At 48.4% G+C, this 18,132-nt stretch overlaps 1 protein-coding gene across 2 annotated transcripts in view; it reads right to left on the reverse strand.

Moving 5' to 3' along the window:
- FGF9 (fibroblast growth factor 9) overlaps positions 1-18,132 on the reverse strand; it is a 35,732-nt gene extending 17,600 nt beyond the window's left edge. Inside the window, exons 1-3 of one of the 2 annotated variants that reach the window (XM_090133825.1) lie at positions 14,270-18,132; positions 13,252-13,515; positions 7,556-7,659 (exon numbers count right to left, since the gene is read on the reverse strand). In XM_090133825.1, the coding sequence (XP_089989951.1) occupies positions 7,556-7,659; positions 13,252-13,515; positions 14,270-14,627 (726 nt within the window). In that variant the 5' untranslated portion in view covers positions 14,628-18,132. Of the gene's footprint in view, positions 1-7,555; positions 7,660-13,037; positions 13,169-13,251; positions 13,516-14,269 lie in introns of those variants that run through there. The other variant, XM_090133824.1, reaches the window with a different exon arrangement.

Raw genomic sequence — 18,132 nt, forward strand, 5'->3', positions numbered from 1 at the left:
CTTTGATCTAATACTGGGAGACATTTTGCTCCCCCAGTCTCCTCTTAGATTTGCAGGGACAGGAGAGGCATGAGAAGCCTGACTGGCCATGAATACCAAGGCAAATAACTCATTAAGTACCTCAGCCTTCTCCATGTCTGAGGAAGTCAGCTCTCCCTTTTCATTTATCAGAGGGAGTACACTCTCCTTAGCTTCTGTGTTCTGCCCGATACATCTAAAGAATCCCTTCTTGTTGTTTTTTACATCTCTCAACAAGCTCAATTCCATCTGCACTTTGGCATTCCTGACTCCAACCCTGCACATTCAGACAGCATTCCTGTATAACCCAGGCTACCCATCCCTGCTTCCACTGCTGACACTTTTTTCCCTCAGCCTGGCCAGCAGGTCCTTGCTCAGCCATGCTGATTTCCAGCCTCCTCTCCCTGCTTTCTTATTCTGAGGGATGAAGAGCTCTTGTGCTCTCAGAAAGGCATCCTTAAAGTGCTGCCAGCTCTGTTCTATTCCTTTGTCCCTAAGGACAGTTTCCCAGAGGAGCTCATCCAACAATTCCTTGAACAGCCTGAAGTTCATTCTCCTGGAGTTCAAGGTCCTGACTCTACTCTTTGTCAGGCTCACGTTCCTTCAGATCATGAACTTGATAGGATATGATCACTGCAGCCCAGGCTGTCTCCAATATTAACCTCTTTTATGATCTCTTTCACATTGGTAAGCACCAGATCCAGCAACACTTCACCTCTGGGAGGTCATTGTAAAAGGACTCTAAGAGTCTCTTGGACTGCTTGCAGCCTAGAATATTCAAGATACAGCACATTGAGGGCCCCCACTAGCACCTTGTGCTTCTAACTTAGCTATGCTGTCCCGCACTTAGTTGTGGGCAGGCTCACTATCAACCCCTGCCCCCTTCATAGTATCATAGATAGTTTAAAGCCCTGTCATTGAGCCCAGACAGCTCCTGGGCCAGAACTCTGTCCCACCCATGATCCTATCAGCAGCCATCAGTCCAGGTGCTGAGTAAATCACCCCATGATTGAAAAAGCCAAAATTCCTGCAGTGGCACCAGCCTCTCAGCCATGTATTTATCAGATAGGTTTTCCTTGTCCTCTCAGTATCCCTCACTGCCACTGAAGAGATAGAGGAAAACATCACCTGTACCCCCACTTTGTCCACTAACTGCCCAGTCTCCTGAAGTCCCTTTTGATTGCCCTCAAGCTTCTCTCAGCAACATTATCACTGCCAGCTTGAACTATCAGTAAGGGATAATAATCAGATCTGATAATAATCTGATAATAAGGGATAATAATAATCTGATACAGTCAGCTTTCTGGACTGAGAATACCTTTATGAAGTTTTTAAGAACCTTTATGACCCTTTCAAATCTCAAAGCCTGCATTTTCAAACCACTTGCAAGCCTGCTTCTTATAACTGTCAGGAAAGCACGAGTCACTGCTGCTGCTAACCAGCACTACTGGGTAGTTCATCACAGTGCCACATCCTCCTGCACAATTTGCTTGAGTTGAAAACCAGAGCACTCTGCTCCCCACAGCTCCACTGTCCCAGGGGCTGCCCTCTGCCTCCCACATCTCACCATTCAGCAAAAGGCACTTTATTTTACACACAAGCAGAAGAGTGTTTTAGGCATTATCAGAGCCTGCTGGGCTTTGACCACTCTCAGCCTGGAAGTCTTCACCTTCATCACTCTGCCCTGTTCCCAGGCTCACTCCAGGCACAGGTGCCTGCTTGCACTGAGGGATAGATAACCTGGGTTATAAAAAGAATAAATAAATAAGCTGGAAGCCTATGGAACCCTTCAGATGAGAGGTGTTTAACATTAACAGGAAAGTGTCAACAACTCTGTGGGGTGATTTTATTATCTGTCCTATTCTTGGATACCTGCACCGACCATGCACTCGGTCCCAGCGCTGTTCCCAACATGCATCTGCACTGTTTTTTTCTTCACATTGTTTTCGTGCACCTTGCCCTGTCATTGGAAAGCTGAGCAATTCCCTTCCCTTATTTGCATGGGAACATAAAAAGTATTTCTAGAGTGCAGCAACACCTACACCAACTCATTTCCAGTGAACTACAAAAATGTGTCCCTTTTTACACAAAAGCTTCTGTTTGCCTCTCTCTGTACTGCAGTCCTCCCCAGACTGTGAGACCCAAACAAGCACACAACACCTGCAGGTGCAACTGCTGGGACAATAAAGAGGCGTATCGTCACCTCCCTGCACACTTACTGGGAAAATATGTTTCCTCAAGGACAGCACTCTCTCTCCATTCCTCCACTGTTTCCCCAGGAATCATAGAAGCAAAAGGCAGGTCCAGTGTCCCAAAAACATTGCGACAAACAACATTCCAGCTAATGTTTCGAAGGACAGCAATGTATTATATATAAGCAGTCCTAAGTCTCCTGTGTACCTATAAGTCTGAATTGCAGAGATGAGGAGCCTCACTCCCCAGCTCCAAATCTTGTCTCATTGGCTCTGTCCCGGCTGTTCTGTGGGCACCTGAAATCTGTCTCTATTCTTCCTCTACTTCCACATGCTCCCAATCCTCTTCCCTACCCCAGCAAGCCCACTGGCTTCCTTCTGCTTTCCTCTTCTTCCCAGCATAGCAGCCTTTGTAGCTGCTCCACATCTTCCCATTATCATTCTTCCTCCCAACCATCCAAGCTGCGCTGCCTCTTGCCACATGCCAATGAAACAAGGGGTAATGGGGACACCAGTGTTTGAGGAGGAGTGGGGCAGCTCTATGACTGGGAAACAAATAGGGCAGGGACACCAGCAGAGAGATGGAGCACGGCTCTCTGTGGAAAGAGAGCCCAGGACACAGAGCATCTAGGCTGATGGTGTCAAAAGAAGGACAACAAAACTGGTGAAGGGTCTGGAACTCAAATCTGATGGGGAATAGCTGAGGGAACTGGGGTTGTTCAGTCTGGAGGAGGCTTCAGGGAGACCTTATCGCTCTCTACAACTGCCTGAAAGGAGTTTGTGGCTATGTGGAGGTTGGCTTTTTCTCCCACATAACAGTGATAGGACAAGAGGGAATGGCCTCGGGTTGTACCAGGGAGGATTCAGGTTGGATATTAGGACAAGTTTCTACTGAGAAGGAGTGGTGGGGCATTGGAATGGGCTTCCCAGGGAGGTGGTGGAGTAACCATCCCTGGAGGTGCTCAAGAAACACGGAGATGTGGCAGTGAGGGACATGGTTAATGGGCATGGTGGGGATGGGCTGACGGTTGGACTAGGCGATTTTCATGGACATCTTTTCCAGCCTTATTGCTGCTATAATTCTATGTCCCATGCTCCTGTCATGTTCAAGGAAGCACAAGTACTGCCTGAGGGGACAGTCCAGGATGGGAACCCCGTGTGTCATGTGAGTGTCAACTGTGGATAATCACAAGGCAGAGGTGTGGGGAAGTGTGAGCTTGGGGACAGCCCACAAAGGCATGAGGGTCATGGGACTCAGCATGAAGATCTTCACTGCATAGCACCAAGGAGCACAGCTACAAAACACCTGTTGATACTCTTGCCAGAGGTGTTAGAAAGTCTCAGCTGGCACTCCAGGAGGGAAAAGGAGTTCACGTCTCATCTTAACACCCTTTGGATCCTATCTGGAGTTTTGATTTTTCCTCCTCCCCAGTGACAAGCACGGGAGCTGCTGTGAAATGATGAGTCATAGCTGCAGGCTGCAAGGGGAAGGCAAGGTAAAAGGAGAGCAGGAAAAGAGCCAGACAGAGCAAGGAAGGCTGCTGTCACCACTTAGCTCCAAGTCTGCGCTACGCAGCCACCTCTGGCTTCCTTGCTGAGCCACACACATATACTACCTGAAGCTTTGCCTAGCTAAATCCACGGGGTGAGAAGGAACATGGGAACAGCCACCCTGTGATATGCAGTCCAAAGAACAGCGTGACAGTCACTGAGCTTTTTGAACCAGAAGATGTGAACTACCCCTTGTGAAGGTGACAAGTTGGGAAGTGCGTTTGTTGAGCAGCTAATTTAGATTTAGGAGGAAAGCAGTACTTTCAGAAGGCCAAGAGGAGCACGTCTGGATCAAGATATGCTAAAACTGCCTTTCAAGAAAACTGGCAGCAATTTCCCATCCTGGCTGATCTGCCTCACCATATGTCCCATCCCCGGCGGCACCACAAATACACTGGGAAAAATCCTCCTGTGCCAAATGTTTCACACACATATGTAGAAGGACATGTGTCTTTCAGGGAGCTGATTTGATTGCATCTCATAATCTTTTCATACAGAAATCTGAATATGAATCTGATGCTGCCACAGACATGGGGCAACTCCTCCAGCAGCACCAAGTGTGGCAGAAACACACCTGGATAGATCTTCAACACTGATGTAGAGCAGGACAGGCTGCTGCTCAGTTATGAGTGGGAAGCAATTTTCCCAACTTACAAAGCATGTTCACAATTTCACAACCATACCTGCTCCTTGACAAAGCTGATGCTGTTGTTCATTACCTTTTGTCAGACTCTCGACAAAGACAACCAGCTCCCAGCAGCATGGAGACCTTACTGGTGCTGCAGCACAGTACAGCTTCCCTGCTTCATCCAAGTGATAACTTTAAACCCCAGCCAGTCATCCAGCAGACACTAATTTCAGTTAAACAGATCTCCTCTATCCTTGCCTGGATTGTAACTTGTTTCTGGTTCAAACTGTGGCATTTATTCCCACCAGAGAACTTCACTTTCAATTTATCATCCTTTTTTTTCACCAAAACCAAAAGCAAAATGCTGTCACTTAAAAATGCTTGGCCATTTCTACATGAAAACATGCTCTGAGGACTGCTTATCTCAGAGTTTCTACCAGAGCTGACAGTTGCTGAAATATAGGCACTAGGATTGCTAGTGTTGACAAGGCTTTAAAGCATCATCACACTGAGTAGCCATTAGAGGTTATATTTCAATGGAAGTAATGTAATTCAATTACCATCACTCTTCAGCATGTGCCATCTCTGGAGGCTGACAATAAGCCATATCATCCATCAGATTTTAACCTGAACTTTGCATTCTGGCCCTATAGATTGCCACTTCTCCATTATGAATGGCTTCATATTTTTAGCCTCATTTATTAGGGAAAAGAGGTTATCCAATTACACTGTCCATCCGTCTGCCTGCCTGCCAGCCCTCCTCAGCTTTTTAACCAGTTTCAATCAAGAGCAAAGGTCTTCAAGAAAATTAAGTCCCTATCAGTTTTGCAACTAATCAGAGGCAGAGTAAAGTAAAGAAATCATTTGAACATCCCACCTGGGAGCTCCATGCAAACCAACAGTCCAGCAAGCATGGACATCTAACACCACCTCTCTATGCGCAAGGCACACAAAAGCCTGGGGAAATTGTGTTAATGCAGGGAGAGAAGGTAAGGGAGATCCACGCTTGGAAATGAGACAGAAATCCTTAGGAAAGCGGGGTTTTGTGAGCACTGCTCTTCATGGAACAACTATTTCATCAGTACAGTAGTAATTTACAAAGAATTTCTTATGCATATTAGCAAAAAAAAAAAAAAAAAAAAAAAAAATTGCTCTTATAAAATACAAATTACACAGAAAACAATGTAACATTGGCTTTCCAAGTCTATGCATTGAAGCTCTACCAATGCCAGCCACATCCACAATTCTTTTTCTGAATATCTAAAACATAGAATAACTTTACTGTTTCACTGACTATGTGTATCATTTAAATGATTCCTCCTACTGATGATTTTCAACCTTACTGATTCACAGCACTATTGCTTTTCTGCCTCTGTACTGCCATAGAAGTACTCCTGACTTGGCTACTTCTTTAAGCCATAGTTCAGCTGCACAATTACTCTGATTTATGAAAACTTATTCACTTTTCACAGGCAATTTGTGTGCATCTGTCATTGCATCTATTCCTTTTCTCTCTTCTCCTCCATCCTTGCAACCTTTTCCTCCTCCTCCTCCTTCATACTGCCATTTATTCTAAATCCCTTTCTTTTTGCTATTCCCACTCACTGGTTCCTGTCATCTCTGTATCTCCCCTTTTCCTCCTTCTCCACACATTCTCCATCCCAGCCTTGCCCCTCATTTGCCACCTCTTCTTCTGCCTCCCACATACACTTTCACACTGTGCACCTTTTGGCTTCTTCCTCTAACTTATTCTTTGCTCAGAAGATGGACTGCAGATGCCCCATCCCTGGAGACACTCTAGCTAAGGCTGGACAGGCTCTGGACAACCTGACTGAGCTGAAGGTGCACCTGTTCATTGCAGGGGAGTTGGGATACATGACCTTTAAAGTTCCTTTCCTCTGAAATAATTCTATGATTCGGTGATTGATCCGGATCCGTGATTGATTCTAACGTTGATTCTGTGACTCTAAGATAGTCACCTTCCATCCCTTGGACACATCCCTTTTCTATACAAGAAAGAGATCAGTCAAACTGGACACCTTGTGACAACATTTCTAGTTTTGTTTCCTCTCACTACTCTATAGATCATGCATTGGGAAGCTGGACTCTCACTCCTGCTCTCATCTGCCCATCATCATCTTCTCACATCCCTCCCACTCTTACAGTTGTCCCACTTTTCCCAGTCACCATTTCCAGTTATTTCCCAGTTACTCCCCTGACATACAAGGGACTTCAATCACACCCAAGACCATATTGTCAATTCAGCTCTTTACTGAATGTCTTTCCCTGCAATGTTCATGCCCTGCCTCTGGTTGACCACTGGTATTTTCCCCTCTGTGCCTCTGAAGAGCCTCAGTGCACAGAGCTTCCCTTCACTTCCAACATTTGCTTTCCCTCCAGACCTCTTCCTCCAATACAACAGTTTCTCTAATTCTTGTCACTGCTGGAAGCTGGCACTTGCCTGCTAGAAATGGTTGCCTTCTATTGACTGACAAGTTACCTACTCCATGTCAGACACCCACTGCCCACAGTGTACCCCACTGGGAACACCAGTGCACAGCAGATGTCCAAAGGAAGGGACATACAGCACACACACACACAGCTGGGTGGCTAGCTTCTACTCCCACAGCAGAAGCACAAGGCCTTACTCCTGCCCCAAGCCTATCACCAGCTCCTGCTGAGAGCCCACAGGAAGCATCAGCTGAACTTTCAGGTCACGACCACCCAGTCTTTTGCCTTCTTTTATGATTTATAACTTTAATCTACTCCTCATTTTCTCATCCACATATGCCACCCTTTACCTCCCCCTCGACTCGCTTTTGTCAATTCCTAGCAAGTTCTCTGCCCACACACAAAACACAGTGACTTTGTCTCATTTCATTCTCTACAGAAAGGACACTTTTGCAAACCCTGCAGTACATCCTTCAGTCTTCAGTGGCCAGCAGTCTCCACTCTTCATATCCATATTGCCATCAGCCCACATTACCCCTCCTTCTCATTTTTGTCACCATTTTCTCTCCCTTCCATGACACTTGTTTCTTATTAGACATTAAGATTTCTCAAGCAGAAGCAGTGCTCACACAGCAACAATGCCTTGCAGGAGCTACCAGGTATTCTTACCACAGAACAGAAGGATCAGAACCACCTAGGACAGCTGGGGACTTACCGAGCCGTAGAGTTCCCCTTTCTCATTCATTCCAAGGTAGAGTCCGCTGTCTACTCCTCGGATGCTGACCAGGCCCACTGCTATACTGATGAACTCCAGTATACCTAGAACATACAGGAAAAAGCACACAATGTATACGTTGTACACAATGGAAGGTTTTTTCCCGGATGTGACTGATCCCTCAGTGACAATCAGCTGGTGCCAAGGGCCTGCTTTCCCTTTTCAGAGTTGGTTGGACAAAGATGAGGAAGAAATGAATGCACCTTAAAATATGATGCTCGAATGGTGAAGTCCTTTAATTTCTGCTCAAAGGATGCATTGCAGACAGTATTAATGTGTCAAATTAAACGATTATCCTCACGCATTCTTGTCATTTCTGAACACAAAACTAAAGCTCAGCCCTACTGTAGACTTGTCAGCATTGTGATTTGCTCAACACATAAAGCATTCAATGAAAAAAAACTGAGTTTTGGGACAGACAGAATTACCATTATTAAAGCACCTATGAAATCTGTCTTGCCAAGTAAATTTTAAAGAAAAAAAGAAAAAGAAAAAAACAAAACAACATTTGAGTCAGCATTGTGAGATGAAAATAACTTTACACATGGAGCCAGAACTCTACTTCCAGGCATCAATGAATCAGGAATACGTGGAAAGGTTTACTCACAGTGTCATCTTCAGAGGCTTGAGAAATGAGATCTGTAGCACAGTCCAGAGGCTCACACTATTCCTCTAGATATTAGGTATTCTCACTGGTATGGTATTTTTTTACTCATCTCAGACTTGAAAAACGAAATACTCTAAACCCAAGGGATAGTGTATGAATGGTTACATCCTCTTGTACAGGCAGCAGTGAGCTCACACAGACGTTTGTGCCCCGCAGACAGGGCATTCTGCAGACAAGCTCTCCCTCCTGCAGATCTCCCAGGTTCAGCATCCATGTGCCCAGTGCTGAGAGAACTCAGGCACCAACTCCTCTGCGTCTGAGCTCTTGGTTTCTGGCAGCCTTTCCATCTCAGTGAGCATGCTACCAGCCAGACCTCACCCACAGCCAGAACTGTATGGAACCAATGGGGATCATTCCCTATTCCAGACTGTTCATGAAGACCACAGAGTGACCCAGCCCCACTCAGAAGCACCACGCGGCCGCACCACGCTGCGTTCCAAGCCACAAAGCAAAAGCCCAGTGCAGCATTTCCAATAGAGTTTGTGAATTCTCATGTCTAAGCCCACCACATAACTATTTTAAAAGCTCGTCGGGAAATATATTTGCATGAAACAATAAAATAACAGTATAGTATGTGTTGAGCCTCACGTGGCCAATAAAAAAGCACTTTCATGGATTTTTGGAACAATTAATTTGGCATCTCCCACAAAATAGTTGTGCACTAATCAATAGCAGGCATGAATCACATAAATTTAACAAAGCACAAACTGAAGCCAACGGGAAGAATTTACAGCCAAGCTAATGTAAAGATGAAATGTATTCCCTGCAAGGGACTATTGATCATTGCCTTATATATTATTCAGCACTACAAACGCCACAGTCTATTGTTTTGATAACCCTGCTTTAAGGGTTCATCTTAAATTATTCTCTACATATGCACAAATCTTAAAACACTGGGAGGAAATATTTAGTAATTACAGAATTTTTTGATGCCGTAAAAAAGTGGCTGTTTATCTGGTGTGCACAGTATCACAGATACAATCGATCCATTGAAACAATCCAAACATCCCCACTCTCTCCGGCAGTGCAATACAGCCAGACTTCTTACTAAAGCTTTTTCCGTAAAGCTTTTACCAAACGATCACATTACTCGATATGTATTACCAAGCAACTTGAACTGAAGTTAGATGTTATGTGAAGCATTATCCCATGCTGTAAGTCAGTGAGTCTGGCATCTTTCACATCGATACGAATGTAGACTTTAATTGCTGTCCCCATTGCAAACATTTGGGCACATGCTGCTTAGTGTGTCAAAGGAACAAAAAGCACTGTCACGTCTCACTGCAAGAGTACCAGGAGAATTTAAGGCACTTGGCAAAGACCATCCACATATTTGGGATCAGAATAGACATTTGCTCATTTAAAACAGTCAGAAGCCTCTTAACAGCATTATTCAAGAGACTATCTGGGGCCAATCGTGCAGTCATAAGCAAGTTGAAGTGTTGCATGGTTTGGCCCAAACTTCCATGTGTTTTTTTTTTTTTTCACTTTATCATTTCTGTAACATACACACAGTGCGCAGCACCTGAACCAGATATTAAAATAGACATCCCTCAAAATGAGCCTGGGCCGAAGGAAAATCAGGACAGCTCCAAACCTTATAAGCTACGGCCCTATTAATAGCTGACAGTGGGGAAGAGAAGAAAAGGAGAGAGGAAGCGCATCTCAGTACACGGAGTCCTGAGCGTCCTCTTGTCAGACAACAGACATTTACTATAGTGAAACCACTCCAAGGGAAGGACCCACAAAGAGCTTGGGAAGAATGCTTGGAGGGATGATTCCTTGCACATCCCCAGCAGCCCTCCATGCACCTCCTTTACTACAGCCCAGCTCAGGCATGGAACAGCACACCAAGCACGTGGGGCCGGTCCCACAAAAGGTGACATTGTGACTTCCACAGGACATGCTTCCCCTAGGTCTAAGCAATGAGCATCTTTGCAACTTCCTTGGTTCGTTCTGCCCTTTGGACATTTTGGTCGTTTGCTATATATAGATTCTTTTCCTGTTGTCGGATCAAAGCAGCACAGCTTCAACTGCGCATTCTAAACAGCAGCCACGGGAGGAGGCCGGAGCGGATCTGCGGGCAGTTCGTGAGGTGCTGCAGTGCGGTTGACATCTGCGGAGGGGGGAACCGAGAGGAGAAGGGAGCGGGACTGGGGCTTTCCCTCCGCCCCCAGCTCTCAGCAGCCCCGGTCGGGCTCTCTGTGACAGAGCTCTCAGCCCGGACGCACCCGCGTGTCCCAGCTGTCACCGCTCCTCCCATTCCCCCGCCCTGTTCCAATTAAGGGACCGAAGCGCAGACAGCCCCAGCCCCTCCCAGGAGTCAGCGGGGCCCTGCTTCACTTCTAGGCTGTCCCAGCGTGCATCGTCCCCGCACCCTCTTATGGGGGCACTTCGGGAGAGCCGCGCAGACCCTCCCCAGGGGATGGACCAGAGGGTGGGTGAGGGCTGCTCCTCTCGCCTGTAAACCCACCCCCTTCGAACTCACCCCCCATAAACCCACCCCCCACAAACCCGCCCCATTTCCCCAGTCCCAGAGGGCTCAGCCCTGCTGTACTCATCCCTGCCCCGCACCCAACGCTCGGAGAAGGCTGCAGCCCCGATCCGCGCCCCCCGCCCCCAACAGCACCCTAGGGCGGAGATGCACCCCCCGGCCACAGCCGCGCCCGCAGCCGCTGAACGCCTCGGTTCCCTGCGGCCGCAGCACGGCAGCACAGCACAGCAGGTACCAGGGAGCGGATTTCACCTGCTGACAGTTCCCCCCCCCCCTTTTCCTGCACGCTCCTATTTTTTTTTTTTTAATGCTGTGCATGCAGTCCTTGTGCTGACGCACAGGGGCACGCCTCTCCGCTCTTACAGAGTTCCTGAATTTACAATGACTCCACTGTGTGGCAAATGCTCTAGACGAAAGGAGACTGCATCAAAAAAAAAAAAAAAAAAAAAATCCTTTTGTCACCCAGACGAGATAATACGGCTTTGATCACCCACAACTGCATTCCGGGGGGAATCGGGCCGTGCCCTCCCGGGGAGCTTTTCCCTCCGAGATGGACATCTTCGAGTGCTGCTGCCGCTGCTGCTGCGGGCATTGCGAAACGCCGGGCTGCCGGAGCCGGGCGAGTAGAGACACACAACATGGCTCGGCTTATTGTATGCCACAGGCACGCATCCAACATCGCATCACAAAAGAATTGCTCTTATCTGATGTCTCTCCAGAGGGGTGTGTGTGTGCGCGCGAGCGGGGAGGGGGATTCCCACCGCACAGATCCCCGAGAAGAGTTTGCGCGCAGCCCCCGGGGTTCTCTTTGTCCTTATTCTTGAAGGAAAACTTCCTCCCCCTCACCAGAATCCCCCGTTCACGCAGGTTTCCCTCACACGCTCCGAGGTTCCGAGTTCTCATCTCCCCCTGGGCAGCCCCCGGACATCACCACCCCAAAACCCGAATAGCGACCGCCGCTCGGGTCACCTCCGGGCGGACACAGAGGCAGCGCCGCGACACCGGTACGGCAGCGGTACGGCACCGCCGCTCCCGTCCCCGCACGCAGAGCAGCGCGGAGCGCCAGTGCGCGCTGGGGGGCACCGAGAGGGGAGAACCGAGAGTCGGTGCCGCGGCGTAGTCTGAGGAACCACATCGATGGGGACAAATAATGTTATCATTAAAAAAAAAAAAAATCTACGTAATGCCTGGGGTGCAGTAGAGCTGCCCCCGGAGCCCCCCAGCAGCGGCCGCCAAGCCATTTTTAAAGGCAGGGTCCCGCAAAACGCGCCCCCGCCCCGCAGGCAGCAGCCGGCAGCTATACTCCCCCCTCCCCCCCACCAAGGTGCCCCGCGGTGCCGCCGCGCTGCTCTCCACCTGCCGGGCTCGGCCCCGCGCTGCGCTACGCGGTGTGCGCGCAGGGAAACCCGCGCGGGTGTGCGTGTGCGGTGCGGCTGAGTCTCCGTGTGTCAGGAAAAAAAAAGCACCGTGGGTGCGAAATTCCTCCATTCCCCGCGCCGTGCCGCCGCCTCTCCGCGCCGCGCGGACACTTTGCGCACTTTCTCTCCGCTCCGCTCCCCACGGTGCGCGGGGCGGCGGCGATGGGCGCAGAGCCCCTCCGCGTCCTGCGGGGATTCCCTCCCGCAACACCGCGATCGCCTACACGGTTCACAAAGCCGTAAAACGCAGTTTAGATACCGCTCAACATCTGGCATTAAAACATGAGAGGAGGAAAAAAAAAAAAAAATCAGCAGGAAAAAAAAAAAGCCTTCACCACGGGACTTTGTTTTTACGACCGAGTGCGCGCTGTCAGGTTGGGTCGCTCCCGAGTTAACTCCTTCCCGCAGCGCGGAGCGCCGCGCCTTACAGCCTGGTGCATTCCCCTCACCCCTCCGTAACACACAGCCCCGGCTCCCCCGGGCGCTCCGAGGCGCTTCGGTGCGTTCTGTCCCCGGCCCCAAGGCAGCTCACTTCTCCCACCCCCCTCCTCCGGGCTCCGGGGTGCGGGCAGAGTGCGGAGCCCTCCGCCGAAGCCTCAGAGAGACCGAGAGCCGCGGAGCGCTGCGGGATCGCCGCGGGAGGGGCGCACGCTTCGCCGGGAGAGCCCCGCACCGAGCGGGGGGGCCGCGGCCCGGGCAGGTAACCGGGAGGGAACCGAAAGAGGAAAACCCTCGTGCATTTGCGTACGGGACGGCAGCCACTCCCTTCGGGAAACTCGGTGCGTTTTAAATCGGAGCGGTTAATGATTAAAGCCCCTTTAAACTCGCGAAATCGCGGCGCACCGGTGAGACGTCCCGAGCGAAATTTCCTCCCCGCGTGGATCGGAGCGGAGCTCGGCCCCCAGCTCGGTCCGGCCCCGCATCCGCCGCACCCCGCAGCGCTCCGTTCGCCCCCGGGCAGCGCCGCGGCCCCTCTGCCCGCCGCCCACCCCCCCGCCCGCGGTCCCAGCGCGTTATTCCATCACATGACCCCTCAAGGGTTAAGGAGAGTACCTACCGAATCGGCTGTGGTCTTGCCTGGTGCCCTGGATAGTACCATTGGGGAAGATTTCTAAATGAAATCCAGTCCTGCAGTAGAGCTGCCTCCGCCTGAGGATCCCCTTTAAATGGTCCAAGTCCGTGACCGCGGGGCCCCTGGGCAGCCCACCTGCCTCAGCCTGGCCCAGGTGGTCACTGAGCAAAACCGGGCTGTCCGCCGGCAGCGCGGGCACGTTCCCAAAGGGCACCGCGTCCTGCACACCGAAATAGTTCCCAACTTCACCTAAGGGAGCCATCAGAAGATTCTGCTTTTAGAGAATAAGAATAAACAGTAATGATGGTGCCAAACCCAGGAGATATAAGATAGGTATATTCCACTCCTCTCCCCTCCCTAGCGCGGTTACAGAGAGAATGTTCTTTCTTCAATCCATTAAACGCATAAATAAAAGTAATATTCTGCTTTGACTGGTACAGGTTCAAGGTCAAACCAGTTAGTCTAAGAAACCACCACTTTATACTCACACACTGACATATTTATAAACATATAGATGTGTATATCTATAGAAACGCATATATCCCCAGCTCTTAGCAAGCAATAAGGTCTTCAGCCCATCCAACCGTAATAAAGAAAAAAATCCGTAGTTTCTCCATTTGGTTTAAGAATAGAATGACCATAGCAACTTAAATACCTAGGCGGTAGAGGGGTTTTTTTAAGATGCACAGGCTACGTCAGGATTTATGGATTCTGACTCCAGAAAGGCATGCGCTGTTTTTACTCTATAACAGACTGCATACATCAGCATGAATCCCGCAAAGGGGGAGGGGGGGATCTCACGGTGTTGGCTGAGATAAATCCAAAAAAAAAAAAAAAAAAAGAAAAGAAAAATAAAAAAAAAAAAAAAGAAAAATGCAAAAAAAAAAAAAAAAAAAAAAAAAACTTTTGACGTCCAATTCTATTATCCAGAATTCTCAGGAGGCTCAGCAGATGTCCACTGGTTTGGGGGTATTGCCGATCCACAAGCAAAGCAGCACCATACAAGTGCTGGTGTCTCTCTTGGCTGGCTCGGAACAGGTGTTGCTCCTGCAGGGCTCCCTGGGCAATGTTGTACTCCAGCACTGAGCTGCGGCTCTTGACTGTGGATCTCCATCCAGCACGCAGAGTGGCGCAGGAAGAGGCATTGGGCTGGGTTTAAGGTAGTCCTGAGTGCTGCTGGAAGGATTCTGCGAGGTCCTAGCGCTCAGCCCTACCTGCTGCAATACAGAACCGCTTCCAGCGCCGGGCACAGCGCTTACTGCTCTGCGGCAGCGCGGGCGGGGGGGCACCGACCACAAAGAAACCACCGCGAGAATTATTTTTCTTTTCCTGTGGGCTGTGCTTCGGGAACCACTCAGCATCCCCCACGACCCCTCCCCATATTTACACCCAAGTGGGGCGCAAACTCAAATTGGCACTGCCAATGGGAAGTTTGGGATAAATTTTATATCATTTTCTTTTTTTGGGGGGGGAAGGGGGGGAGGGGGAAGGAGGCGTGGTTCAGTGCCTCTCCACATGGTTTCCCCTCCCCCCACGATCCCGAAGCCCTCCCCGCAGTGCCCCGCGCTGATTTTCGGGGATGCTCCGTGTCGCCGCAGGGTGCCCCGAAGCTTCAGGCCCCCGCCGCCCGCAGCGCTCGGGGCACCCCGCGGCGCCAACAGTGTTCTCCTCCCGCATGCAGAAGTTATTTAAAACCGCCAGGAGAGAGCCACTGGAAGCGGGGTGAGGGGAGGAGGGGGGGGGGGGGGGGGAGAGGATTTATGTTTCTTCTGTGATGTCGATGATGGATGTTATTGTTGTTTCGCCGCGCTCCGATATAGCTGCATTAATTAGCAAAGGGACAGAAGGGTCTCTCTCCTTCTGGAAGAGCTCGAGGACCAGGCTCAGCAGAGGCTATTTGGAATTAAACGCAAAACCTGAAGACAGGCTCTTTTATTTATTTATTTATTTATCTATCTATCTATTTTATTTTATTTTTGCAAGGGAGAGAGAGGGAAGAAAAAAAAAAGAAAGAAAGAAATGCAGTACCATGGGAGTGATTGCACGGTGCCAGTGATGATGTGCACCCCAGAGGTGGCAGGGCACAGGAAGGTACTTTGGTGAAGGATGGAAACAGAGCCCTGGGAAAGGAGAATTTCACAAAGGGGGTATTTAAAAATGGTTCGACTCTGTGCATGTCTCCCTACTGGGTTGGAACAGTTCTCCCAGGCTTCCCCACCACCGAGACAGCAGCCTCACTGCATTCCTTGTCACCCCAACTTAACACTTGGGAGAAAAGAAGGAGATTCCCAGTTTCCATGTCTGTGGGGAAGGCTGAGTCCTAAACCCCCAAGGATGTGCAGGGAGAGGAGGTGCTCCAACCCTTTCAGTCACTTCCATTGGTCCATATTTCCATCTGAAAGATGGAATTCAGAAGGCTCAGGGCAGGGTCCCATCCTGCCCATCCTGCACAAGCCTACCAGGAGCAGCAGCTCTGTGTCAGCTCATGCAAGAGCCAAGCAGCACCCCCACCCCAAAGCAGGGACGTCTCCGGTCATGTTCCATGGCATTTGCCATATATATCAGGTTTAAGGACACTCCTCGCACACACAATGGGTTTATCAGTGTGAACAACTGCAGAATGACTTGGGAAAAACTGCAGAACTCGCCATGTCAAAAATCATTACTCTTTATCAACTTGATCACGGCAGCACCCGGAGGCCCCGCTCGGGGATCACAGTCCCATTGTGCTGGATACTGTAGACACATGTAATCAGAGAGATGGTCTATGCCCAAAGAGCTTATGATCTTAACCCATGATGAAAGACAACAGGTGTATACCACAGACACATGGGGGAAGGATAAGGGAAAAGCAGCGTTGAGAATAAAAAGCAACAGGCTCGGCCAATGGCAAGAGTTGTGCAGCAGAAGGAAGTTTTAAGGAGATTTGAAGGAGAACAATAAAGCAGCTTTATGGTTATTAATGGGAAGCTTTTTCTATGCATAATGTGTAACTTGGAAGAGAACATAAAATTGCTTGTTAGGAAATTGGGCTGCTGAGGAGTGAAGGCTTGTGCCACTGACAGAGAAAAAATGAGTATCTCAGAGCGGCCTGGGATCTGCAGTGCTGCTCCTTCTGGGAACAGCTGAGCTTCTTCCAATGCCTTAAAATTTACAGTCATAGTCCCAGAGAAAAGGAAGAGAGAGAATTTTATTTTATTTGTTCTCTAGGCCAGGTTTCATTATTTTCTATCTTGTACTTTAGGCCAGCATACCTCATGAAAAATATCTGAAGGTAAGAAGGAGGTACTGGCATCGTTTTTTCTTTTCTTTTTTTTTTTTTTTAGGGAACTTAAAAGAAAGCCCACATATTATTGGCTCTAGGAAGTTTAGTGTTATAAAAGTGTTATCTAAGTTGAGGCTTTGATGTCTGAATTACTCATAAGTATCAAAGCCACACATGAATTATGCAGGACATCCCCAAAATTATACCCATCTGTGAGTAGGTGGTGTTCCAACCCCGCTTCACATAAAATCTATGTGTGATGTGTAATGTCAAACTTTCCCCTTACAGAAGTATGGCTTCACTGATAGCTCAGGCTGTATTAAAAACCTACACTTTTATCCCCAAGACACAGAGGCATCCCCAGCTCCCCTCAACTAGAGATTCACACCCACTTCCCTTATACCCTCCTGGAATTAAAGACTGCATCCGCCACAGTGACTCATCTTGAGCTTCCTCATCAGCTTTGTGCAGGATTTTAGCCCAGCTAGCAGAGCTGGTCAGAAGGATCCTGCATTTCTTAAGTAGTTCCTGGCACATGTTCTCACACACACTGTGCTGATGTGACACCTCTGGCAAGCTTTAGGCATCGTGACTTCTTTTTTCTTAACTATTTCACCAGTACTCTGCAAAACCACTGAGATTAATAAGAAATCGTCACATAACAAATAGTGAATGTCATTTAAAAAAAATCAGACTGCCATAAGAATTAGTTTTGTTTTGTTTTCCATACAGTGCACAATTTCACCAGAAGTATGGTGAAGTATTCTGAACCTACAATACAACCAACCTGCTTATTTCCCAGTCCTGCAGACGAAGAATTGGAAGATTTCTACAAGTAAATGAGAGGTTCTACAACTTTCAGTGAGACAGATGGCATTTGCCAATGTTACTAAAATGCCTTGAGTCAGCAAACTGTAAAAAGCTGCCTTTGCATAAATAGAAAATAGTACAGAAATTAATGTTATTTTCAGATTTGTTTACAAACTGGAATTCTTAAGGTATTTTGGAAGCGTGGTATAAACATAAATGTGATAAGAGCATAATTCATCTCACATCACCTCAATCTGCAAAAATGGAGACATCTAGATAACTTGTTCTTTAATGCAGAGAAATGGGAGCAATTTTAGGGCACAAATCATCTGGCCTATTTGAGGCGTCCACTTTAGGATGACATGACTCATGTGCTAAAGATGCTTAATTCTTTCCTGTGTATGAAGGAAGCCTATATTAGATATAGACTTCTCCATGACAGAGGTCTAGATAGGGTTGGATGGGTCCCACCTGCTGTGCCATACATGTGATTCAGCATTTCCCCAGAACGGGTGGTGAAGGCATTAAACTATTAATACGGCCGCACAAATTAATCCTCCACATAAAACTCATGTCGTCTCAGCAAGGAAAATCCACCGAAACGCACGATTGTGAAACGTGAGGTTACCTGGCAGTAAGTATTTGTGAAAACCTATTACCCGTGAGACTTAAGTTGATTGGATTAACTTAAGAAGTGCCTATGGGTTTAGGAAAATTGATGTAGAGGAATGTCTTTGCTTTCTCACTTCAGAATTGGTAGGAAAAAAAAAAATAATAATAACAGGAGAAAA

Source organism: Phasianus colchicus, chromosome 1, assembly GCF_987193195.1.
Source record: "Phasianus colchicus chromosome 1, bPhaCol1.hap1.1, whole genome shotgun sequence".
Classification (NCBI taxonomy): domain Eukaryota; kingdom Metazoa; phylum Chordata; class Aves; order Galliformes; family Phasianidae; genus Phasianus; species Phasianus colchicus.